Raw genomic sequence first — 25727 nt, 5'->3', positions numbered from 1 at the left:
AGATGGGAGTATGATAGGAAACAAACAGTATGCTAGTAAAATATTATTAATTCGGTAGTTTAAAAATTTATCTCAAAATTTGTCAGTTAAATACTATTTGTTACCATTAGAAATTGAAACAAACACAATTTTTTTACGTCCATAAAATGTCATACATTAAAATTTTACTATTCAGCATGATCCAAACAGAGAGATAGGAGTCTACATGTTGACAGCAAAAAGATTGAGTTGCTTCTGCTAGTTGATTATTCTCTCTCTCTCTCTCTCTCACTATTTATAAGAAATTGCAAAAGATGCTCTAGTAAAAATATGTTCAAACCATCTATATGCAATTCTGCAATCATTTGAAATTGCAACTTACACTTTGAATTATATTCATATATATATTCGTACCATTATGCAAAATCTAACTTTTTCATTTGAAATTTCTTTTAGTTTTAAACTCCGTACATATGGGATTGTGATCAAACTAGAATTCATGTGAAAAAATTCTTTTGTGACTTTAGCATATGTATTAGCCTAATGGAATGTATCGCTTAGTAAAATTAGAAATTGCTCATTCCACAAATGTGTCCTTATAAGATGTTTAACTACATTATTTGATGAACTCTTATGTCTTTATAAGGTGTTTTGAATATATTATTTGATGTTATATCAAATGTAAAATTTGATTTCAATTAGGATAACACTTTGTCATAACGATTGATATAGGACAAAGCTCTACGAAAAATTAAATTTGAAAATGCTAGAGTTATCATCAATCCTTGTGGAGTGGGATTGACTGCTATAGATATAATGCATCAATCTAAATTAAAGATTCTAAGATCTCTTACTTTACTAAAAAGAAAGTATGGATTCAAAGGGGTTTGAAGAGGCATTTCCTTCATGGTCCATGACTTTTTATCTTTTGAATCAAGTTTATGTTCTCATTTTTTTCTTTACAACCTTTTTGGGTGATTGCCTCCAAACCAATCTTTTTAAGTTAATCATGTCTTCAAACTTTTCAATCTTCAGACACATCTTGCTTTCCGAAATGTTCCTTCTTTAAATAAAAAATATAATAAATACGTTAAATCGTCGGCACCAAAGAGTGTCGCCCATTTACGAAAATATTTACATATTGCTTTTCAAAACGTAAAAGAAACTTACTAAAATCGAGAGCAATATGTGAAGGTTCCAGGGTTCACGCACATTAACATGATAACAACCAAGCCCCAATTATATATACCAAATGGTCCATTTCACTTATTTTGAGTGTGAGTGTAGAGCTCCTATCATACCAGCAGTGATGCCCAAAAACACTGATATAAAAATGATCCTAATGTAAGGTAAAAACAAAATTAGTGTTTCACACGTATGCCTCAACCCCTTATTCTACAATTCCATAGAGACTACTAAAACCAAATCATGAAGACAAGTAGAAACTTAAAATTTAAAAAAAAAAAAAAAAAAGAGAAAGAACAAAAGCAAACACCATCGCTGCCCCTCCGACGCCTAATACAGGTGCATGGCCAGGCTAATTACTATGTACGAGATCAATTGAAAATAATTAAGAGATACAACATTCCTCATTAGTTAATTATTCAGGAAAGAGGAGGGGAAGTGAAGAATGCTGGATAGAGCTCCCTTTACTTTCCTTTTACATCACAAAGTTACTTACACCAAACTGCGAATAACAGTACTAAGAAGTGTACATCAGTTTGTGTAGCTTTTAGCAACTCTAAGAAGTATACTTGTACAAAATTTGCAATGTGCTTCAGAAATTATCGATGAAAAAAAGATGAAAAAGCTCAAAGTTTTTCTTCATTACCTAGGACTACTTCAGTAAAAGCATGCAATATCGTTGCTTAAAAAAATCAGATTTTACAGGATCAAAATTCTGACACAGATAATCTAGTCTCATAAATTGTTGTCCGTGCAAGGGAGCTTAATTGCTAGCCAAGCAGCATTTCTTAATGGTCAGAAAAGGCACTCACATCTTCTTCTGAACTTCGGCGCTTCTTCTTCCCCTCCCCGTGCCTGGATCGCCTTGGTGCCTCATCCTCGTCTTCACTTTCACTCTCTTCATTTCTTGTGTTGTTTCCAGAGGCAAATTGATCATCTTGGCAGAATCTTGATCCATTTTGTTGGCATTGTGTGTCATCATCTGGTCCTGCACCAGTACTAGCCACGTCTTGACTCCTTCCTTGTTCTGGACCTGTACTAAATCTCTCATTTCGATCATTAGTTGGCATCCTCTGGTCTCTCTTGGCAGCACGAGCAGTGTTTTGAGAGTGGGGCGGAGGTGGTTGAAACATAGGAGGCATGTTAACTGGCCTACCGGCCCGAGCAACACTTGCAGCTGTAGGCCCTATTCCTCCCATCATGGAGGGCCGTCCTGGGCCCATCATCATTCCAAAACCACCAGGAGGGAAGACAGCCCCAGGTTGTGGAGGTCTCCCATGAAACAACATGCCAGACATGGGACCCGTAAAATCGCCAGAGAATCTGGGGCCATATGGGCCAAAAGCTCGAGGACCCACGCTGAAAAGATCTGGTATTCCAAAACCATCAGGTGTAACAGGTCCATAAGAAAACCCATCAGCACCCATCATTCCAGGGGGAAAACCTCGCATGCCCGGAATTGGCCTGGCACCACGTGCTAGTGGCATTTGAGGAGGCCACATCATTCCTCTGCCTCTTCCTCTTCCATGAGATGCAACCCCAAAGTTCTCTTCTTCCTCTTCACTTTCTTCTTCTTCTTCTTCCTCATTGTCCTCAAATGGAACAATGTCTGGGTTCTCACCCCCATTTTCTGGATTAACTCCCTTTGCTTTTTCCTCTTCTCGTTTTGATTCTGCTGCAAGTGACATTGCCTATACTCGAACAAAAGATAAATTGTCCAACAGATTCAGCAGATTGTACACATCCAACAAAATAATGGAAAATAGCCAGTATAAGAACTTGGGAGAAAAAGGAGAAAAATATCACTTAACCAAATTTTCAGAAAGCTGAGATGCTCCAAGAAAATGCATTTCTAAGCAATTAAATTCAAGAGAATTTTTAGCAGAAGAAAATGAGGAAAAGGGATGATTTTTCTTAACTAATCTCCAACATCTAACTGTAAATATCAGAACTTAAATTCATTCCACCAATTCTTGGTTCTCAAAGTTTATAATTCCTTGCTTATGGTATCTCATTTTTCCTTCAGACAACAAAAGTGAACTGCATTAGAGCGCAAGAATCTTGAAGAAAGTGGGATATTAGCTATAAAGCAAGCTTATTATTTAAAAGTTTAGAAGGATAGAAGGGAACTTGAAGAGATTTTTCTCGAAAGAGGAAACTCTAAAGAATTAAAACGGAAACAAGCTTTTAGTAATCCTCATATAACTATCCTTTCTGAATAGAAAAATGGCAAACAAATAGTCAACAACGGATGGAAGTGTAAGATGACATGCAAAAAGACACATACGAGCACGCACTAGAACATGGCCAAGAAACTCAAAAACACAGACAAAATTACCAAATATTCTTATATGGAGATGCATTCCCAAGGAAGTGGATCCTGCTCTAATAGCCCAGAACAAATTAATACACGATTAAGATATGAAACTTCTTATTCCACACCAATGAAAACAATTCTTCACTTTTTCTTGTACTAAGAGACTTCATTTGAGAAAGAAAATATTCCACATTAATAGATTCGAGTCCATAACCATGGATGCCAATGCACAAGATCTCGTAGTATTTACCAATGAAACCCTATCAATTAATCCTACACAGAAGAAATCAATTATAGACACTAATACAATTACATCTCAGGTAAGATCAGACTTAGTTCCCCTTTTATTCATTTTGTCCATTATGTAAGCCTCTTCCAAAGTTATTTAATGTTTCTCAAGTTTGTAAATTATATGAGAACAAAGCCAAAAATTAGCACATACCATAAGTTCACTATCTGGTTCAAGATAAAGCAAGGAAGCCAACTGCTCACCAATGGAGGGCTCTAACTCCTGACAATCTCTACTTATCTGCAAGAGTCAAGCAACAAAAGTAAATCTAAAATATATCTACTAGAGTAAGATATACCATAAATTTATAAGACAACGACTTGAAACAAAAGAAGACGTAAAGTTTTAGATATACGTTTGGTAGAATCATGGAAAATTAAAAATAAAAAATAAAAAGAAAAGGAAATAGTGATGTACTGACTTTTTCTTTTACTAAAAGAAATAAGTTACATTAGAGGGAATAGAAGAAAGAACATCAATGGAGGATAAGAGGATTTCCAAAGAAAAGAATAAAAACAAACCTAAACAGAAAACTGCTGTCCAATCTCTTTGCAAATAGTCAAAGAGATATCCTATACTGCCCATGAGTTTTAGCCCAAATAGAGACACTTAAAAAGTCATCCTATATCACAGTAGCTAAGTCATATGTTAACATATAGGTTAAAGAACTCAATGGAGAATATGGAGCCTTAGACCAAAGTAAATCTGGAAGATATGTCGTTTTTTTTTCTTCTTTAGTTGGTTAAATGTCTTTCATGAACATGATGGCCTTTGGGCATGCCACCTATATGCAAGAAGGCTGCCAAAAATGTTACAATTTTTTTTTCAGTGCCAGTAATTATAGATCTGGCTGGAGGAAAGTAGAAGCCTCCACAATTGTACAGCAATTGTGGTCCAAACATGTGATAAAAAATTGGTTCTGTATCCATTATAAGCTATCTACCATATTAAACTGGTTCTATATGAATCATGGCCTTGTTGAATTGTGGCTCATATTCAGGAAAGTTACTATTTACAGTTAGGTCCCAATAAAAGGATGGAACCGTTACTGCTTTAGGCCCCTCGCAATATAGTAGAGATTTTCTATCACTTTTACTTTAATTAACTGATATCATAGACAGCTTTTTAATATCAGGATAGGGCGGTTGCAATATAGGGCCAACATTGTCATAATCCACACAGCAACAATGAATGGACTGAAAGTAAAAGTTGACAAGTTCGATGGAAATGTAACTTTACTTCATAGCATATTAGGATAACAGATCTTATTGGTTCAACAGAAGGTCATTAAGGCATTAACAGGGTGGGAGCTAGACAAGGTGTATGAGGAAGACTGGAAGGAGAAGGAACAACTTGCTTTTAGCATAATTCATATGCACTTTTAAGATTCCACTTTGTATGATCTGATAGGAGAAAACGGAAAATGGTGGGTAAGTGGAGGAAACTTGAGCCTCTGTCAATGGCAAATGACATAATCAACTTAACTTTCCTAAAGAGAGATATGTGTATGCCTTCAAGTTGACATCAGGAAGATCTGGTTGATTGTGCAATTCAATTCATAGAAACTCATCAATCCATTTGCATCTGGAAGTAAAGGCTGGAAGACGAAGATAACACAATTATTTTTCCTTGTACCATGTTTCCTTTTCTCAGTCATCTAGTCCCTATATTAATATAAGGGAAGGAAACCTTTTAAGGAACTGGTTACAGTCCAAAGATCTCATCAGGTAGAGAAGAATTTTCAAGTAGAAATTTCTCAATCAGAAGAATCCGTGGCAGACATGAATCACGAAAGAGGTAGATCTCAAAATAAACATACAGAAAGGGGAAAATCTTAGGGAACATCCAGATTGAGAGGTAATAAAGGGGAATGAGCAAAGGCATTTTTCAACTTTTTAATAAGTAATTAAAGAGAGGAAATAGACAGTTTTTCTTTTAATGAGAGGAAATTGGTAGTCAAAAAATACTAAAGAGAAACCTTTTTTTAATTGCCGCCGGTATTTTTTACATGTACCTAAAACAAATTAACTAAATAACCTAGATTGCAATGATATTGTGAGTTTAAAAATTGAAGACCTATACCTATTTAAAAGCAAAAGAAACTCCTAATTTATATGCATAAACATATGTACAACAAGCTTTGGAGTGAGGATCTGCCAATAAAGATCTCATAAACCAGAAGAGCACCATCAAAAAACCTCAGAAACCAGTGTGAACCAGACAAGAACCGACCTGGAGGGAGTTGAACCGGGCTGGTCAAACCAGTTGGGTTAAATCTGTTTGGTCACAGGCATGCAAGCAGTCCACATACCGGTCTCCATCACTGTAGAAGGTTCACGTTCCAGCAAAGATTCGGCTTGATACGTTGATAGCAAGTCAAAAGTCGATGTTACTTATGGCAGTCGAGGAGGAGATCTAGCAATTGCAATAGTGGTCCATGATTTTTTGATGAGTAAGGCAGATTATGGTGATAATAGATGCTAAATTTAGCGGAAGCACTAATCGGACTACTCTGAGGACGATCGGCAGGGCAGTGTCGACCACCTCCCTGCAGTGGCCTGATATCAACTAAGGCTGATGATTGCTGGAGTTTCTGCAATTTCTTGGGGGTTTTTTTTTTCAAATTTCTGAGTTTAGGGTTTTCTCTGGTTCAAAGATTGGGGGAATTGCGGCGCGAAAGTGTGATACCAAAAGCAGAAATTTTAGCTTCTAACAATGAATAGGTGTACCAGAGTGGAAGAGGGTTTAAAACAATAAGAAAATTAAAGAAAAGAAAAAATAAATCCAATCTACAACATATGGATTGACAGCAACCACAATCACAAGTTTATATAACCACAAATGCAGGGTTGTTAGGCACTCAATGCATCTAATAATATGAACCACCTCTTCACTTGTAGGGTGTCTACATATTCTATTATGATTAGAATATTTAAATAGGAAATCATAAAAAATAAGACTATTAACTAAATATAAAAGACTTGCTAAAGTAGAATAATATAGTAATTACGGTAGTAGTCCTATAATAGACAAATATGCTAGATGATCCCACGTCAAAAAGGAATAAAGAAAAGACAACGCATGCAATTTCGATAATCATGCACATGACCTTAACTAATTTAATCCATTATGCGGATCCTCACACTTATACACACCTGTTAGCTAATAACTGGTCAAGGAAAAAGGATCAAGATTTATCAAAAAATTTGTTTAAATAAACTAATGTATGCTAAACTGCCTGTTCTCCAAAATATATACATATATATATATATATTAATATGTGCTAAACCGCCTATTCTCCCAAAAAAAAAATATATTAGTATATGCTAAACCACTTGTTCCCCAAAAGAATTCCAAAACTTCGTGTGAATTATCACTTCCTCACATCTAAAAAAATGCAAGAAAAACTCTAAGCAGCTAAATTCTAGAATATTTTCCCTGTACTGAAATGAAACAGAAGAAATTCTGCAGAACTGCAATCTGGTATGCACTTGAAAGCTATTAGTACACTCACAGAGGGTGTACTTAGGACAATTAGCAAAAACTTCGCAGATAATAATTATAAACACCAAATTAAGATTATACCTTCACAGGTAAGTTCTCATTGTATGGGTTCCTTAAATGCCGAGTTTTGTGGAATGATAGCTCACATAACTGCATATAAGAAGTCGAAATTAGTCACTGTAACATACATAGCTTTACCATTATACATGCACATAACATTAAACATATGTATCTAAGGCCTGCTTTTCCCAAGATTCCTATTCTGCAGAGAAGCTGAGTAAAAATTATCATTATAAATGCAGAACTGAGAATGGATCATGATGACAAATAATTCTAATTTACACTAATAAACATTCTAGGAATTGGTTCTCTGTTTCATGCAGCCTGTTGTATGATCTGTTAGTTTCCTAACAAGTCATTTCTGATGCACTTCATGATCACTTGTATAGAGAATATGTTATGCATGCTGTTAAAATGTTTTACGAATCACATTTCGTAACCTCTTTAGTTTCTAAATCAACAAAGTCTGAGTTCCAAAATAGTGCCTTGTTGTGGGAAAAGTAATTAACTGCATGTATGGATTTGTTTCCTTTTCTAACAGATTGTATCCCTAAAATTAGACTGATCTAAGTCTTATTATGCCAAATATTCCATAAATCATGGGATCCCAAAATAACTAGGTTTTCTTCTCTATAAGTAGGGTTGTTGCATAAATATATGCAACTTTTGCAAATTATTAAATCAACAATAAGAAATCAAATTCTTCCACATAATACCAGAGCTCTAGGCTTTGCAATGAAAATTTTGTATTACCACCTTCTTTAAAATTATCTGCATCCTTTATTACTGCAATTTCCAACCAATGTGCAGGCTTCATTGTTGCACCTTTCAAGATTCCTAATTTTTTTGGCCTTAACTGTGGACAACCCAGAAATCCTAAACCAGCATTCATAGCTGGAAACCATCATCACCAACCAGCCTTCAGCTCGAAAACCACCCAGCAGCGCTAAATTCACTGCTGCGTGCAACCACTCAGACACGTGCCCCCACTGCTGCACACACTGCCTAGCCTCACTGCCCCCTGCCATGCACTGCCGCAGACAGCCACCTGCGGACGGCCAACTAAGTGCACAGCTGGCTGTGTACAAATCAGCCATGCGCCAGCCAACCATGTACTAGCCACTCTCCAAGCCCCATGCCTCTGTCCAGCAGCACTGCAACCAGAAATGGCCTTCATCGCCCACAGTCCTACATGTGAGACCAGCTTTCGTCATTGGTTATAGGTACTTGCTCATTGGCATATTCAAATAATTTTTTCATCCCTGTTAGATTAGATGCCCTGGGTACTACTTTTGCCCTGACCATATGACCTCTATCAAATATTTTTTTCACCTATTCCCCATGCCCAAGTAGAAAGAAAATAACCACAACTAATGGTTCTTTGACTACTGTCACAGGGATAGGAGATGTCAAAATAAACTTATTTTTTACTCTAAAAATTTCCCTTCATGTTCCTAAACTACCCAGAAACCTTATCTCTATTCAAAAACTCACTTGAGATGTACGTTGCAATTTCATCATAGTTATCCTGTATTTCAAAGCGACAACTCAAGAAAAATGATTGGACATGTTAGAGAATCGAATGGGCTCTACTACCTCAAAGCACTGAGTCAATCGAGCATTTCCACGGGCAAGTTTCCTCCCTCTCTTATTTCGGAGTCTTTGTCATCCAATAAGGAGAAAGTTTGGCTTCATCTTCGTTGAGTTGGACATCCATCATTTTGACTTACTAAAATCTTATTTCCTTCTTATTCAAAGTTTAGATGTTGAACATTTTCACAGTGAAGTATACGAACTAACTAAACACAAATGTCTCTCTTTCCAATTAGTAAAAGAAAAAATTCATTTTTTTTTAATTCACAGAGATATTTGCAAATCCTCTACTTATCTTAATGTCTCTGGGATAAGATGGTTTATTTCTCTCATTGATGATTGTACTCGTGTCACTTGAATATTTTTGCTGAAACATAAGTCTAAAGTCAAGACCTTCCTCCAATGTTTTGCTCCATGATTAAGAATTAATTTGGTGTCACTATCGAAAGATTTAGGATGGATAATGCTAAAAACTATTCCAATCTAGTCCTAAACCCATTTTTTCATAAGGAAGGGATAATAAATGAGTCATCATGTGCCAACAACCCAAGGCACAGGGACTTGCAGAAAGTTAAAATGGCCACCTTCTTGAAACCGCCCAACTCTTTATGTTTGAGAAAAATGTATTTAATCTACACACGACAAATCATCTTACCTCAAAGATAGTTGAGTGCATATTGTTTTGTAAATGGTTGGCATCCCCTTTGGTTCCTATAGCAATTTTACATATACTTTTCTTTTAAATAAATAGTTGGGTGCATATCATTTGTCCATATTCAGGGAAAATTAGATTCAATGGCATTAAAGTGCATCTTTGTGTAATACTCTTCAACTCACGAAGGATACAAATGTTACCATCCTCCATAAAAAATTTTTATGTCTACGTGGATGTTTCCTTCCATGAGCATGAGTCTCATTTCATTATTCTTCACATCAAGCAGAGATTGTGATAATGGAAGATAAAGATCTTTTACTTCACTTGTCGACACTATTGGTAGTTAATCAAGAGTTCTATTTCTCCTCTGTTTCAAATCCCATGTCTTAACCAATGTCGAATCTTGTATCTTAACAAGTGCTCAAAAATCCCCAAGAAACAACATATCCTACCCTTGAGATGTGAGATTTGGCAAAGGCAAATTATTTTCACATAAGAATGTGATCACCATGAAATTGGTGGAAAGTCACAGACTCCAATTTAAATCCTGAGAATGAGGTAACAATCCCATTGCAAGATGAAACTGAATCTCATATGAGCAATAATGAAAAAGACCTAACCTGCTGTTTGAAAATGGACTAATGAGTGCAAAAAATAATCCTTATAGGCTTTTTTGCTTTTTTTTTTTTAAAATAAAATATGAAAGTGTTATTATTCACAAAGGTATTAAGAGAGTACCACCCAATTACATAGTAGTTACATATTAATTTGGCGGTCAATGATGCACCCCAAGTCTTCCTAATCTAATATGTCATGACCCAACGAAATAGAACCAAAAGTATGAAAACATTTATTCTTGATGTTTACAAAGTCTATTTCAATTCCCTCAAAAAACTCTAGCATTTCTTTCCTTCTACACAACCCAAAAAAGAGTATGTGGAATAAAAAATAAATGTTTTTTCTTTTTACAAATACCTGCTCAAGCACACAATTCTTTACTTATATTACCCGTCATAATCCATTTCATCCCCAGCAACCCGAACACCGACATCCATAAGCTGTGAGCAACTGGACAAAATGATAAAATGTAGTCACATGTCTCCTCATCAGCCTTGCATAAGTAACATCGATTAACAAGAATGTTGCCCCGTCTCTTTAACATATCAATAGTCAAAATACTTCTTTTTCAAGCTTCCCAAACAAAGAAAGTCATCCTAGGGGAAGCTGCAATTTTCTAGATTTGTCTAAATGGAGCTGTCATATTATTCCTATTGTCCCCTAATAGGACTTCACCCATTCTTCTCATCCAACTTCTATATCCTCCTATCCTTCCGATTATCCATGTTAATTTCTGCCAGCACATTGAGTAAATTGCAATATTCATCAATTTTCCAGTCCTGCAAATTCCTTTTAACCTGTACACTCCACCCCCTTTCCCCACCAACATTCTCATACACTTTATACACTGTAATGTCCCTCTCACAAGCAATATTGTAAATATTTGGGAATTTGTTTTTCATTTTAAAAGCCCTAACCCATTCATCCTACCAGAAACTCACCATTTCTCCATTCCCCACCTCCCATCTCATACATTCCCGATATCTACTACCTTCTCCACTGATTCTCTTTCATAAACTCATCCCATACGGTTTGTATTTCCATCTTCTCCCACCATTCCACTCCCAATCCCTCCATCTCGCCTCCCCCACCTTCCTCCAAAGTTTGTCATCCTCATTACAATACCTCCATAGCCATTTCCCGTGAAGTGCAACATTCAAATCCACAATAGATCTAAGTCCAAGCCCGCCCCTATCCAAGGTTTCTTCATCTCCTCCCACCTTACCAAATGATATTTTCTACAACCATCATCATCACCCCAAAGGAATCTACATTGGATCCTTTCTAACTTTGAAGCAATGCTAACCAGAATATTTAATATACAAAGATAGTAGATTGGGAGGTTAGTTAACGTACTCTTGATTAAGGTAAGCCTCCCTTTTTAGACAAAAAATTCATCTTCCATCCCACAAGCCTCCTCTTAACCAAATCCACAATCAGATCCCAAGTTCTAACATCTTTAAATTTTGCCCCAAGAGAAATCCCAAGATATTTGATGGGCAGCGAAGTGATTTAACAGCCCAACACCCTAACCATCTCCAACTCATCCCTCCTATCTCTCATCCTAAAGATTTCTGTCTTTCTCATATTGATTCTCAACCCAGACACCATTTGAAAACAAATTAAAATACATCTCAAATGAAGCAAAGAGGATAAGTCCGGTTCACAAAAGATGAGTGCATCGTCGGCAAAAAATAAATGTGAGACCTTCACCCTTGAATCGCCATCCCCCACCGATATGCCTCTCACCAGATCAAGCTCTCTAGCCCTCTCCATCAGTTTACTAAAAACTTCCATAACAGTAAGAAAAAAGAAGGGGTGACAGTGGGTCCCCTTGGCGAAGGCCCCTCGACGCTCTAAAGAAAGACGAAGGACCACCGTTCACCATCATAGCAAAAGAGGTCATAGAGATACAACTCTTTATCTATTTCTTCCATTTACAACCAAAACCCATCCTGTCAAGCATATAAATCACAAAATCCCAACAAGCATGATCATAAGTCTTCTCCATATCAATTTTATAGATGATACCTTCTTTTTTCTTCCCCATCATATCATCAACTACCTCATTAGCCACAATAACAGCATCAAGGATTTGTCTTCCTTCCACAAATGCATTTTGATTTTTCCCAATAACCTTATCCAAGACATTAGACATTATTTTAACCAGAACTTTAGAGATCATTTTATAAATATTACCCATCAGGCTAATCGGTCTGAAATCTTTTATGTTACGAGCTCCAACAATCTTTGGGGTAATAACCAAGAAAGTTGTGTTAATAAATTGGACAAAAGCCCCAGTTCTGTAAAAGTCATGAAAAACAACCATGATATCATCTTTAATAACAGCCCAAAAATTCTAAAAAAATTTCATATGGAATCCATCCGGGCTCGGGGCTTTGTCGCCATTGCATTGCCTCAAACAGTCCAGAATTTCCTCCTCCGTAAACTGCACCTCCAAGCTCTCCTTGTTGCCAGCCGATAGTCACCTAAAAGGAAGCTCATCCAGACAGCATTACCCCTAATAGTATTCCCACCAAATTACAGCTTCTTAATATAGTTGTTCTTCCTCCTAAAATTTGCCAAACTATGAAAATATTTTGTATGTCTATCACCCTCCTTAATCCACATCTTTATAGCCTTTTGCCTCCATGAAATTGCCTCCAAGTTCATCTTGGCGGCGATTTCCAACTTTAATTCCCCTCTCCTCCCCCTTCCCCTAACACAGCCCATCCATCTCCAAACCGTCCAACTCGCTCAGCTCCTCTAAATTTTCATTGAGTATTCTGTCAGATCTGCCCTCCTCCTCCTTAGCCCATTTTTTAATCTCTAACTTCAACCTCTTCAATTTGGTAGCAAACATAAAGCTGGCCGTACCTCTTTCATTCTTCTGTCTCCACATATCCTCCACCATCTTCCTGAAACCCTCCATCTTTAGTTATTTGTTATCCAACCTAAACGGTCCCGAGCCCCAAATGAACACCATTTTCATTTTGAAACCCTCCATAGCCCTTTTTGCTTCTTGCCATTTAAAATTTTTTCATCATCCCATATGGCCTTCCTAGTTCGCTTGAACACCGTTTTCATTCTGACAACCTTATCTGAAGCTTTGTACAATGAGAAATGGAAACACGCTAAGAATACAGAGAACGTAGACAAAAAGCAAGAGTTTCATGCAAAAATCAAGCTCAGCTTTCTCAATTTTTTATCAGCACTGAGGAAGGGATATCATGGAATTTCCATTTCTCCCGCAACCTCTCAGACAGGGAGACTCAGGACATGTTATCTTTATTGGATCTCTTGCCCCTATCACACCATCCTCTCACAACCTGATGTTAGATTGTGGATTTTGGAATCTTCCGAACTCTTTACTTGTAAATCCTTTTTTGAGTACTGTTGATTTTAGGAGAAAAAATAATTTTATTTATCACCATTTAGGTTGTTACACCTGAGTATTTATAAAATACATATTCTATTAAATAGAAAAATTCTTATTCTAATAAACTTCTAATTACATTAAATTACCTAATTAAATAATAAAGTAATTTAAATAACAAAATAGAAAAACATCCTATTCAACACCCCCCTCAAGTTGGTGCAGAGATATCTTTCATGCCCAACTTGCAGAGCAAGTTGCAATCTAGAATCAAAGATGCTAGGCAGTAGCACGGCTCGACTCGACCCAAAAAGGGCTCGGATTCCGCTCAAACAGCTCGAGTTCGGCTCAAAAATAACTCGAAATCGACTCAAAACCAGCTCAAAACAGTTTGAACTCAGCTCAAAAATGGCTCAAACTTGGCTTGGTTCAAGTCTCATCTCGGCTCAAGCAAATCTAGTAGAGATCGTGGCCAGAAAAGCTTCCTTTCGGGCGGCTCTGCATACGGAAAAGAAGAAGTTGGTTGCTCGACACTTTGCATGGCTCTGCGCACGGAGGAAGAACAACTAGATCCCGCAGCTCTTCATGCAGCTCTGCACACGGCGAAAGAAGAAGCTAGGTTGATCGATTTTTTCGCGCGTCTCTGCGCGCAGAAGAATAGACCGGGGGTTAATGCGTCCCTGCGCGCAACTGAAGAAGAACTTACTTAAGGCGAACATAGCTTTGCGCGCGGTTGAAGAAGACGGATTCCGAGGCTCTCTCTTCACGCAGCTCTGCGCGCGGTGGAGGCCGGCTGCTCTCTTTCTTCCTTTGTATGGCCTCTCTTCTTCTAATCTCCATCTCTTCCTGGGTCTATCTACTCAACCTATTTGCTATTGTAGGGTTTTGAAAAAACCTCTAAAATAGTCTTACTTTGACTTTGATACCATGTTGATTTTTAAGAGAAAAAATAATAATTTTATTTCTCACCCTTTAACTTGTTACACTTGAGTATTTATAAAATACTTATTCTACTAATAGAGAAATTTCTATTCTAATAAATTTCTAATTACATTAAATTACCTAATTAAATAATAAAGTAATTTAAATAATAAAATAGAAAAATATCCTATTCAACAAGTACCTTACCAACCCCTCACCGTTTGCCTCTTCCAATAACACAACTACCATTACGCGCTAGATACATATCCAAGGTTTTCTGGAAGGCTCCTGCTCTATATAAGGTGAAGCTATTTATTTGGATTGTTGACAGTAATGACTTGCTCTGAATTCATCGTCCCGACTCTTCTCTCCTGATGTTTGTGTTTATGTGTTCTAATGATGGTGAAACACATTATCCTTTGTTTCTTCATTGCGATGTGACTTAGAATTTGTGGACAAATGTGTTCAAGATGTTCAGTGTCGTTGGGTTTTGCCCCCTATAGTGGAGATTTTTTTTTCCACTTATTTGCATGGCCATTGTCCAAGGAAGGATGCCAAGCCTTTGTGGCAGTGTGTACTATTTACCGGACTATGGTGAATTTGGCTTGCTCGTAACTCAAGAATCTTCAATAACAAAAGTATCCAATACTTTGAGTTACGAGGTAGGGTGATCTTCTTGGTGTGCTTGTGGACTAAAGGGCAAGGATTCTACAAGGACCTTAATACCTTTGATCTTCAATGCAACTGGACATCTTATTCATGGTAATCTATGACCATTTTTCTATTTTTTAATTTTCTTCGGTTACTATTGAAGGGTTCATTGTTTTTGTTTTTGTTTCTTTTGGGAGGTTGTCTCGGTCTCTGTTTTGTATTTTCTTCTGTTGGTCTTAATATATTCTTCTTTTATCAAGAAAAAAAATAGACTTCGGAGCTGGTAAATTTACAGGCAGGAAAGAAACCGGTAGGTTGTTAGTAAGTGTATACAGTAAAGTATAGAATAGATGAATCAAAAGAAAGATACAAGACAATGCTGGTGGCAAAAATGTACTCAAATTTATGGAATTAACCATCTAGAGACCTTCACTCTGATTGCTAAGACGAACACTGTTAGAACATTGTTGTTATTAGCAATTATTATAGTTGGGAATTGTAGCAATTTGATGTTAAAAATGCATTTCTGAATGGAGAACCTAAGGAAAAATTTATATAGAGGTCCTGCCAGGTTTTTTTTTTTTTTTAAATAAACATGTACATGTATTAATATAAACACCAAGGGGGTGCCACCCATTTACAATATTTACATATCAATTAGCATGTCAACAATGTGCTGCCAGGTTATGGAGGCAATTTGACCACTTACACTGTCTGCAAGTTGAAGAAGACTTAAGCAATTACCACGAGCATGATTTAGCAAAGTTGTGAGAGTTATAATGGTCGTAGGATATAAACAAAGCCAAGAAGATCATATGTTATTCATTAAATACTCACCTTTAGTGAGAGTCACACCTCTTCTTGTATATGTTGATGACACAATAGTAAAAAAGGATGATGATAAGGAGAGATAATGTCTAACTCAGTGCTTGGCTAAGGAGTTTGAGATTAAGACATTGAGTCAGTCGTATATTTCCTTGGGACTGAGGTAGATCACTCTAGACAAGGCATTTTTCTCTCTCAGCAAAAGAACGTAATTGACCTCCTTAAAGAAACAGGCAAGACAGCGTAAAAACCAGCAAGTACTCCAATAGACACACATCTTAGACTGGGAAAGGCATAAGCTGATGCAACAATAGATAGAGAAATGTGTAAATCCATGATAAGAAGATTCATATTATCTACCTCACACACAACCAGATATAGCATATACAGTAACTTCGATCAGTCAATTTATACATATCCTAAGGAAGCTTATTCACAAGCAGTTAACTGAGTGTTGTGGTATATTAAGGATACACTGGGAAAAAGTATTCTCTCAAAAGGAATGGATGATTAGTTCTTGAAGCATATACAAATGTTGATCATGCTGGATCAATCATTGATAAGAGGCCAACCTCCGGATGCTGCACTTTCTTTGGCGGTAAACTAGCGACATGGAGGAGTGAAAAACAGTGTGGTAGCACAATCAAATGAGGAAGCAGAATTCTGGTCGATGGCCCAAGGTGTGTGTGAACTGTTTTGGGCAAAGTTCATCTTAGAAGACTTGATTAAATGGGGTAGTCCAGTGAGACTCTTGTGATAATAAGTCTGTCATCAGTATATCTCATAATTCGGTACAACATGATTGAACGAAGAAAAGTTGGAAAGCAGGTTGATGTGTACACCTTATGTGTGCATATGTAGCCAACTTGCTGATGTACTTACCAAAGGGTTGAGTAGTCCAATGTTTCAGAGTTGTCTCCAAACTGGGAATGGAGAACACTCATCCACCAACTTGAGGAAATGTGAAAAAAGTGATTAATTTTGTATGTTCGTACTGTTTCTTTATGTAACAGATTGTATCCCTAAAATTGGCTGATTTAAATATATTCCATTATGATAGAATATCCCATAAATCATGGGATCCTAAAATAATTAGGTTTCTTTTTCCATAGGTAGCTTTGTTGTATATATATGAAACTTTTGTGTATTATTAAGTTAATAATAAGATATCAAATTCTTCCAAATGCTTATATATAAATGTTAAACCATCAATCACGTCTGCTGAGCTCTAAGAACCAAACTTTTCAAAACTTCATAGTAAGTTTAGTACAACTCAAGACTCAGAAACGAAATATAAGGAAATTGAATTCTCAATGCAACTAACCAAAAGAAAATACCAAAAAGGACTGTTTTAATGGCCATGTGCAAGCGAATGAATTTGCTATGTTTTTCCCATTCTTTTTGACAGAAAAAAGAAAATGATGGACGTGCCATCTTAAACACATCAAATTTCTTAATTTGATTAACCACTAATTTCAATTATCATCTTAAAAAATACAGGCCGAGAATTTTTAAGCGTTCACGCTACTATGTCTTATGAAGCAGAATAAACAGAAAGAAAGGAAGGCACATTTTTCTTCCTGTACCTTCAACCATTTAACTGAGAAATTCCGCCCATAGTGAGCAGTCCCATGTGCATATTTCCAATTCCCACCACCAACAGATCCACCAATTTTGGATGTCATCTTAGCACAACCCTGTCAAAACCAAGCTATAAGATTTGGTCTGCCTATTTAGAAATGCAAAATAAGCTTCATAGGTACGAATACTTAGCAAAATAATAATAGATTAACAAACTACCTGGAAATGTCGAGTTCTGTTGACCGAAAATATTAAAATCACATTCTCAGCCGAATCAAAAGCTTCATTTAGTTTAGCTTCGTTGCTCCTTTGAGTTGCCCATACCCCTTGTTGCACAGACAATTCAAGATTTTCGCGGTTGCAACTTTTAACAATGAAATACCTAGGAAGCCAAATTTCAAGAAGAATATATTCAAATTCACATGTATTGAAATAACATTCTAATAAAGACCAAATGGAACAAAAAGGAAATGCCTATGCCTTCTATTATCTGCAAGAAAGATAAACCATACATATACATTGTTAAATGTCAGTAGTCACCAAATTTATCTATTTACGCAGATAGCAATCAAAAGCAATGAGTTCTAGCATCTTCAATTGGCCTCAGGGCAAGCAGTACGTATTTATAGAAACTATTTACAGGAATATTGTCATATTTTGTAAAAGAAAAGATGATTATGCGCAAGATATCTGACGACTCCACAATCATCTTTTTCGTTCAAAACAGTGAGTCAAGTAGAAACGGATCCCAAAAACTATGATAAAACAAAATTTCAAGATTCATGCACACTTAACAAAATTTCCAAGTAAGAAAATCTAGACATCAATAATATATCTCAAGAATATTCAGAACTTTATAGACATAGAAAAGATTAATTCCAACAGAACAACAAAACCAATCCAGAAAATACAATTCATGCATCGCCATAAGCACTGATACTAAAAGAAGTTTATTACTTCAGAAAATACCTAATTGACATTCACACAAACTACTAAAAACTACCAACATTTGTCCAGATACTTTATATCAGAACTATACAGACTATTAACCATAACAAGTTACTTCCCTTTTCTTTGAAGACTGTAGAACCATCTTCAATTAGGAGTAATCAAATTGTTCTTAACACCAAAAGTTGACACATTAAGACCCGCTTCTATGTTTTGACAGTATGAAACAAATCTGAAGATTGCGCATTCTGTTAGATGCAGAAGATGGAACTGTCATCAGACCTATTTACTCTAAGTCCATGTTTTTAGCTACAGAAAATGGAACTGTTAGCAATAAGAGAGGCATCCAGAATTTGTTTTCCTTCAACAAAGGCACTATGATTAATAGAAATAGTCTCGTCCAACACCTTGCTCAACTTAGCACTTCAGAAATAATCCTATAAACACTGGTAGTCCTGCTGACAGAATGAACATCAGAGACCTTAATTTGAATGATCTTATTTTACCTATCTTACCCAGAGTCAGAATCCTGTGCTAACCCAATGCCTTAGTTGCTTATTTTTCATTCTTATGTAATCTAGCAGCTCTAAACCCCCCCCCAACCCCCCCCCAACCCCCCCCCCCTCCTCCTCCTCCTCCTCCTCCTCCTCCTCCTCCTCCTCCTCACAACTTGTAGAGTTCTTTATTTCTTCCTCTCCCCATGGCTTTGGAAAGAGGAATCAAACTGGAGAAATTGAAAGATTTCTAAGGATCATTCCCTACCTCTTCTGTCTCTAGGGCATCTTTTGGGTTAAGACTTATGGCTTCTAGAAGGTAAGTCTAGAGCCCCTCCAAAGCGCTTTGCTATCTTTTCTCCTACCAAATCCCCCAATAGCAAAAGTCACAAACCCCTCAAGATGATGAGCAATAGTCGGAGTCACACGGAGAATATCAAATAGCTAAGATCATGGCTTCCAAGCCACATCATAATGCAAAAAAGAAAGGTGATTATGAGCTTTATAGCACATCAAGCAAACCCTTGGAGAGAAAGCAAAATTAGGTCTATGAGTTTGAAACAATCATTAATGTTCAGCCTGTCTAAGATGGCAGTCCAAACAAAAACCTTCACTTTAGAGGGAGCTAGAACCTTCTAAGAGGTTGCATTAAAAACATGACTCTGAAAGGAAGGGCTAGGGTTCAGGAAAGCAAAGAAAAACTTGCAAACAAATATACCAAAACAGTCCCAGTATAAGACCAACCAAACTCATTGAAAAACAGCGGAATCAAGAAGTTGAATAAAACTGCATCAAGAATTTTTTTAAAAAATAAATTTCATATCAAGAACTTCATGACCATAAAGTGCATACTTGAGGCGCGACAACCATCTAAGGGAACATCAACCCCAATTATAGGCAACCAAAGCAGCCAACAATCTAACACTCTCCTCCTTTACATTGACCCCCTACCAAAACCACTCTTACTAAGAATGACACACAAACCATGAATGTTTTTGAAAAGTTACAGGATGTTGAAGACATTATAGAACTTTTGGTGACCATAAGAAAGGAAATCTAAAGATGAGAAACTTCTACTCTTTCACCGCCAACACAAATAGCTTCAAACACACCTCTGTCTTTACCACAATAAAGCATGACATAAGACATCTACCACAAGAGTGAAGAGAAATGGGAAAAGGGGTTCCCCTGTCTCAAATCATACTGACTCCTAAATCATTCCCTAGGCTTACCATTCACCATTGTTGAAAAATCTACAAAGAAAAGGCAACTAGAAATCAACCTTTGCCACCTCACACCTTAAACAGTCCAATCCTCCACTAACCGAGGCATAAGATCTAGCATAGCCCTCACAAGCGGCAGCAATCAATAGTACATTAAACATAACTCAATTCTTCTATTAGGGCTTTAAGGGGGAAGGAGTACAAGAATTGCTTAGGGAAAGTACGTCCAACAACTAATGGAAAAGCTTACCCTCACTAACACGCTGCTGATATGACAAATAGAGAAGTTACACTAATGGTGTCCATCATTGAACGAAGAAACAAAAGTAGCCAATTCCCTTTCTTTCATTTGGTGATATTTTATATAAGGGAAAGGTTGTTTTTACTTTGAAGCGTGATCTTTCTTGATTTCATAATGGAAGAGGTTATTTGGAAAAATAGGTTGTTTTTAAGGTAACTAGAAGGCTTTCCACTCCAACACCTCTTGAAAAAAAAATCAATTCACTCGATTCTGATTTCTCTCACCGTCTTGCCATTGCCCAACTCAACCCCAAGAAACTACAAGCGAAATACCATAGGTTGTGAGCAAAAGGGTACCAAAGAAGAATGTGATTGCCATCCTTCTATTGAATAGCCTTTGAAGATTAAAAAAAATGAAAGAGTATCTTAACCTTAAAAAATAACTCTCAAGGAAATCTAGCCCCCTCACCCGCTCTCAATCAGGATGAAGCACCATAGAGCTCCACGCACCTATTCTAGTTGGTTTCCGCATTCTCACACCATATAACTTCTTCACTTCTCTATTAGCCTTCAATTTCATATCTAAGCCAAACTTTATGACAACCACTTTCTCCATAGCCCAGCCTTCTCACCATAAACCTCAGTAGCTACATACAAAAATCTTATTAAAAAGGGAAGGGGTCTTTAGGTCATTGCCTTTACTATCTACAAGTCTTAATGGCATACATTCATTAGAAAACCTTGACACCACTTCTTACATTACAAGATAGAATTCTCCTTTGAATACCTACTTCGAACATCTAAGTTATAACAATAAAAATATGAAATAGAGTCATCAAATAGATTAATAGACTATGAAGATTACCCTCGTAATATTTAATTACATCTCACCAACAAAATCATAATCTCCACCGATCAACATCCTTCTCAAACTTTTACTTAACATACAACACAATCTTTAAACATAGTTCCAAAGGAAGAGACAAGTAAATCAGATGGTCATTTACTTTGGAAAGAAAAGGGTTTGAATGAATGAGTTACTTGGCTCTTCCCAAGGTGGTTTTTTTTTTTTTTTAATTCAAGGCTTTTCACATTGATATTACCCTTGCTTTGAACAATCATAGCACCTCAATACTTCCAATCTATCCCACCCAAAATTAATCTAACAATCATGAGCATTGATGTTGTACTCTAGCTTTACCAAGTTCGCAATAATTCCTTAAATTTCCAACAAATGACAATCTTGCAAAACGCAAACTACTCCGCAAACCCCATAAGCCAACCACAACAACTTGAGATTCGACTACCATGGCTCTTTTCCTCAACAAAAACTAGAGATAGCCTTTAAATCTTTCTCCTATCTCGAGCCAATTCCTAATAAACACTCTTTTTAAAAAGAAGAAAGTTTCAGTTCTCTACTTTCATTCTTCAATGAAAATTACCCTTGAATTCGAAAATTTCCAACACTTTTCTCATAACAATCCAAAGAATTTAGCCTTAAAGATTGCAAAGATACAAGCAGGTATATGGACTGAAGAACATAAACTCACGAATCAGTAGAGAGAGAAAAAAGAGTATAATAGAGAATGAACTATAAAACATGCAACCACGTATTGAGATGACAACAGACTGAGAACGCATAAAAATAAAACCTTTTGGGTAAATATTGTAAAAGAAAATGCTTAGCAGCCTCAATCCTTCGCCACAAATGTGATCATTGGCCCCCACACACAAAAGGCAATAAAGAATAGATATAACTATGTTTTGGGGAAAAAGACCACAGAACTTTATGATTAAAAAAATATATTTAATTAACTCAGGTACAAAGAATTGCACCAAAATGAACAAATAACATTCGATTGAGGCATCAATTTAGCGAGCATTGAAGAAAGATATCAAAATCAGGTTGTGGATAAGAAGACATAAATTTTATACATCAAACACATATAAAGCAAATAAATTACCCTTTTATGGCCAAAAATTCCAAAAGAAAAATTGAAAAGAAAAGTAAAAAAGAAGAGAAACAACAATAGCAAAAATTTAATCGTGTAAAAAAAGTCATAATATTAGGTCTAGAGTTGCCTTTAGAAGGCTCCACTTCGTCAAGCATTATTGCTAAAAAGAACTGAACTTAAATAGCAGAACTGAAGCTGCTACTTCTCATGTATAATTATGGGGGAAAAAAATGTACACCTTGTAAAAGAGAAAAGCAGTCACCTTCACAAAAATTTTCTCTCAGCATCTTAGTTACATGAAACTAAGTTTTGCCACATGGCCCCTTCCACTCATTTGAGGCATGTGGGATTGAGATGGTGGAGAAGAGGTTGGACAAGATGATTTTCATAATGCTAAAATGGGCCAAAACTTTGCAAGGAAGAGCAAAATGGTCACCTCTTTTTAATGCCAATGCAAATAAAAATTGAAGCAACAGACTTTTTAGTTTAGAAGTAGAGTATCCGTACATCAAATAGTTAAAATGTGATCAATACAGCACAAAAAAATATAGAAATGTTTTGAGTAACTATTTTGGGCCTATAAGAAACTAATACATTCTAAAGAGGACATTCCTCAAGGAAATAACTGGTCGAAGAAAAGACCTATTAGTATGTCCAAATAAATACAATAACTGATTACAAAACCCAATTAAAGACGACAGGACTCTGAACACACCTAGATACTCCCTGAGGCAAAGGCAGAGCAGTTCTGTTTGCCTGATTCGGTGGGCCACTGGGAGGAATTTGTATCTGTGTCTGGCTGAGCTGTTGCTGGGACTGCTGACCTTGCTGCTGCTGTGGCTGTTGCTGTTGTTGTTGCTGCTGATGCTGTGTATTGCCAGACTCCATTGTTGAAGGTTTTGCCACTGCACCTTGATTAATAACATTGGGACCTTGTGAAAACATAGATTTGTCTGTTTGTTGGGAAGCAGCATTTCGTTGCTGATAGAATTTGTTGGAGGAACCATATGCATACGAATGTAATTGTTGTATCTTCTGAAGGACTTCTTCCACGGGAGGTGGAGGTCCTGATTGCTTTGCATGCCTGTATCGGCAATCAGGACCATTGGGACAGAAACCCAGTTTGTACCTGCAATCACGTACTTCTATTAACAAGAGAGAAATACGAGAACATGAAAGGAGGATAACATATCTTCCGGAAAAAAAAAGGAAAAAACGAGAAGAGGAAACAAAAGAGTAAAAAGAAAAAGCAAGTTTCAGCAGAGGATAAAGCCCAATCTCTTTGCAGCATAGTCACAGAAATATTTCCAGAATACTCATGCATCTTAGCCCAAGGAGATGCCAGAAAGTTCACATCTCGCCAAAAGAAGCAAAGGAGGGAAATAATAATCTTTTATCCAGCCACAGCACCCATAAACCAGGAAAAAAAAAACTGTACAAGTAACCTTTCCTCCTTATTCTTCTATCAAAACCCCAGTGACAAGAAAAATTAAAACACTCAAGAGAAGAGGGAGATACCCATTTAACACTGAAAACATCAAACAACTTAGCTAAAAGCCTCGAAAAATGTGGGTAATGAGAATTGGCCGTCCCATAGCACATCATATTCACATCCAATGAAAGAGCAAAATTTAGCTTACACATACTTACACCCATTCTCTACCATTAAAACGAGAATTGAAAACCTCTCCTAGAAATTCAAGTTGTCCTTTGTACACTAAGCTGTAAACACATATATTTCTACAAGCATAAAAAAGAACATGAATAAGCTTAGCAAAAAATAAACTTAATTACCGAATGCCTGAATGAGAATGAAACACAAACAATCAGATACATACCAGAACCATGAAAGTAGAACCGATATCCAGTGCAAAAGAACACAAACTTATAATTGCAGATGATGTATATAGCATATTGTTTCAGATGAAAAACAACAGCATAAGCTGGATCACTGCACAATATTCATCTTAGTCCAAATCTTGTTAGAAAGGAAACCAAGAAGTGAACCAGAACCACCTATCCTACTGTTAGTCAAAGTATTTATAACTGGGAATCCAATAGCAATCAACTCCTCTTTTTTCTTTTAGATTGAGATGAGAACTTCAGAACTTCCATTGACAAGCGCAAAATGAACCAGAGAAAAAGAAAACAGAGTTAAAATTCATCAACAGCATGACCAACACAAATTTGTAGACATGAAAGTGTCACTTGTACATACATGTTACACTCTTTTATATCCTCGTTCGTGTGCTTATACACGCAATCCTGCTCACGGCACTCCCCGTAGAGGCGAAAAAACCGGCAGACTGGCATCCGGGCCTTGTCGTACTGATGGAGGAATCCACAGGCGTCGCCCTTCATGCAGAGACTTCGGAGCCAGTGCCGGCAGACTGTCTGCCGGAAACTCCGCCTGCCGGACGGATTCGCAGCCGCTGCAACTACAGCAGGATCAGCTGAAGCCCCTGCTGAAGCAGCGGAGGCGACGGCGGAATTAGTGGCGGCGGCAGCAGTTGACGGGTCAGAGTGCACGACGGGCATAGAAGCGGACGGGTTGGTGGGACCGGCGTCGAGGCCGCCCTCAAAATCGAAGCTGAGAACTCCTTCCGAATCCTCCATCGTTGCGGCGTTTTAGAAAGCGAAACTTCTTGGTTTTAGGGCTTTTTACGGAGATACATGAACTGATTGCGAGAGAAACCAACTCGTTTGCATAAGATTTTGAGCTTGTTTTACTTTCTTTTCTCTTTTTTTTTTTATCAATTGAGTTATGGATTATGATCAAGGCTAGCCTTGAAGAGAGGTTTCTGATCAGAGGTAGCACACTGATAATCGGGTCAGAGTCCCATGGCTGGTTTTCGGGTCACCATGCCAGATAAAATTGAAACCAGCGTTTCATCAAAAAGTAATTTTGGCAAATAATTATCAAATTATTTTGTAATTTTTATTTTCTAAATTAATATTTTGAAATATAAAAAATTATTATATTTATGAATTAATTAAATTATAAATTAAATAATTTTCTAAAAACGCTAGAATTTTAAAAGCATTATTTTCACTATTATTTTTTGACCAACTTATATATTACTATATGAAAAAATATATATGAACAACAAAATTATATTTGAGGTAGAGTTTCGTAAATAAAAAATAAAATTCAAAAGATAAATAAAAAATTTTAAGAGACGAAAATTTTATCAACAATGTTAGAATGTCATGATAAATAATCGATAATTGTAAATAAAAATTGAGTAATTTATTTGAATAAATTATAATACGATATATTAAAAATAATAATTTTTTACGTCGAAATACTTTA

The 25727-nt window shown here is 36.6% G+C and overlaps 1 protein-coding gene across 1 annotated transcript; it reads right to left on the bottom strand.

The window, feature by feature from the left end:
* Nucleotides 1-1539: 1539 nt before the first annotated feature.
* On the bottom strand, nucleotides 1540-25309 carry CPSF30 (cleavage and polyadenylation specificity factor 30). The gene is made up of 7 exons (XM_088210723.1): nucleotides 24633-25309; nucleotides 23130-23543; nucleotides 17774-17936; nucleotides 17560-17670; nucleotides 7356-7424; nucleotides 3924-4010; nucleotides 1540-2855 (listed from the first exon to the last, which is right to left on the bottom strand). The coding sequence occupies exons 1-7, from the start codon at nucleotides 25028-25030 to the stop codon at nucleotides 1953-1955; spliced, it is 2145 nt and encodes a 714-aa protein (XP_088066849.1). The 5' UTR covers nucleotides 25031-25309; the 3' UTR covers nucleotides 1540-1952.
* Between the last annotated feature and the right edge of the window lie 418 nt (nucleotides 25310-25727).

Source organism: Carica papaya, chromosome 9, assembly GCF_054855325.1.
Source record: "Carica papaya isolate Zhongbai chromosome 9, ASM5485532v1, whole genome shotgun sequence".
Lineage (NCBI taxonomy): Eukaryota > Viridiplantae > Streptophyta > Magnoliopsida > Brassicales > Caricaceae > Carica > Carica papaya.
This window is presented reverse-complemented; position numbering and strand designations above follow the sequence as displayed.

What these genes read in the sequence shown, in the direction of transcription:
- CPSF30 (XM_088210723.1), bottom strand. Translation starts at nt 25,030, where the DNA reads ATGGAGGATTCGGAAGGAGTTCTCAGCTTCGATTTTGAGGGCGGCCTC. An exon ending in TTGCCTCAGGGAGTATCTAG is followed by an intron (nt 17,937 to 23,129) that starts GTGTGTTCAGAG and finishes TTGGCTTCCTAG; the next exon opens with GTATTTCATTGTTAAAAGTT. An exon ending in AACCAGATAGTGAACTTATG is followed by an intron (nt 2,856 to 3,923) that starts GTATGTGCTAAT and finishes GTTCGAGTATAG; the next exon opens with GCAATGTCACTTGCAGCAGA.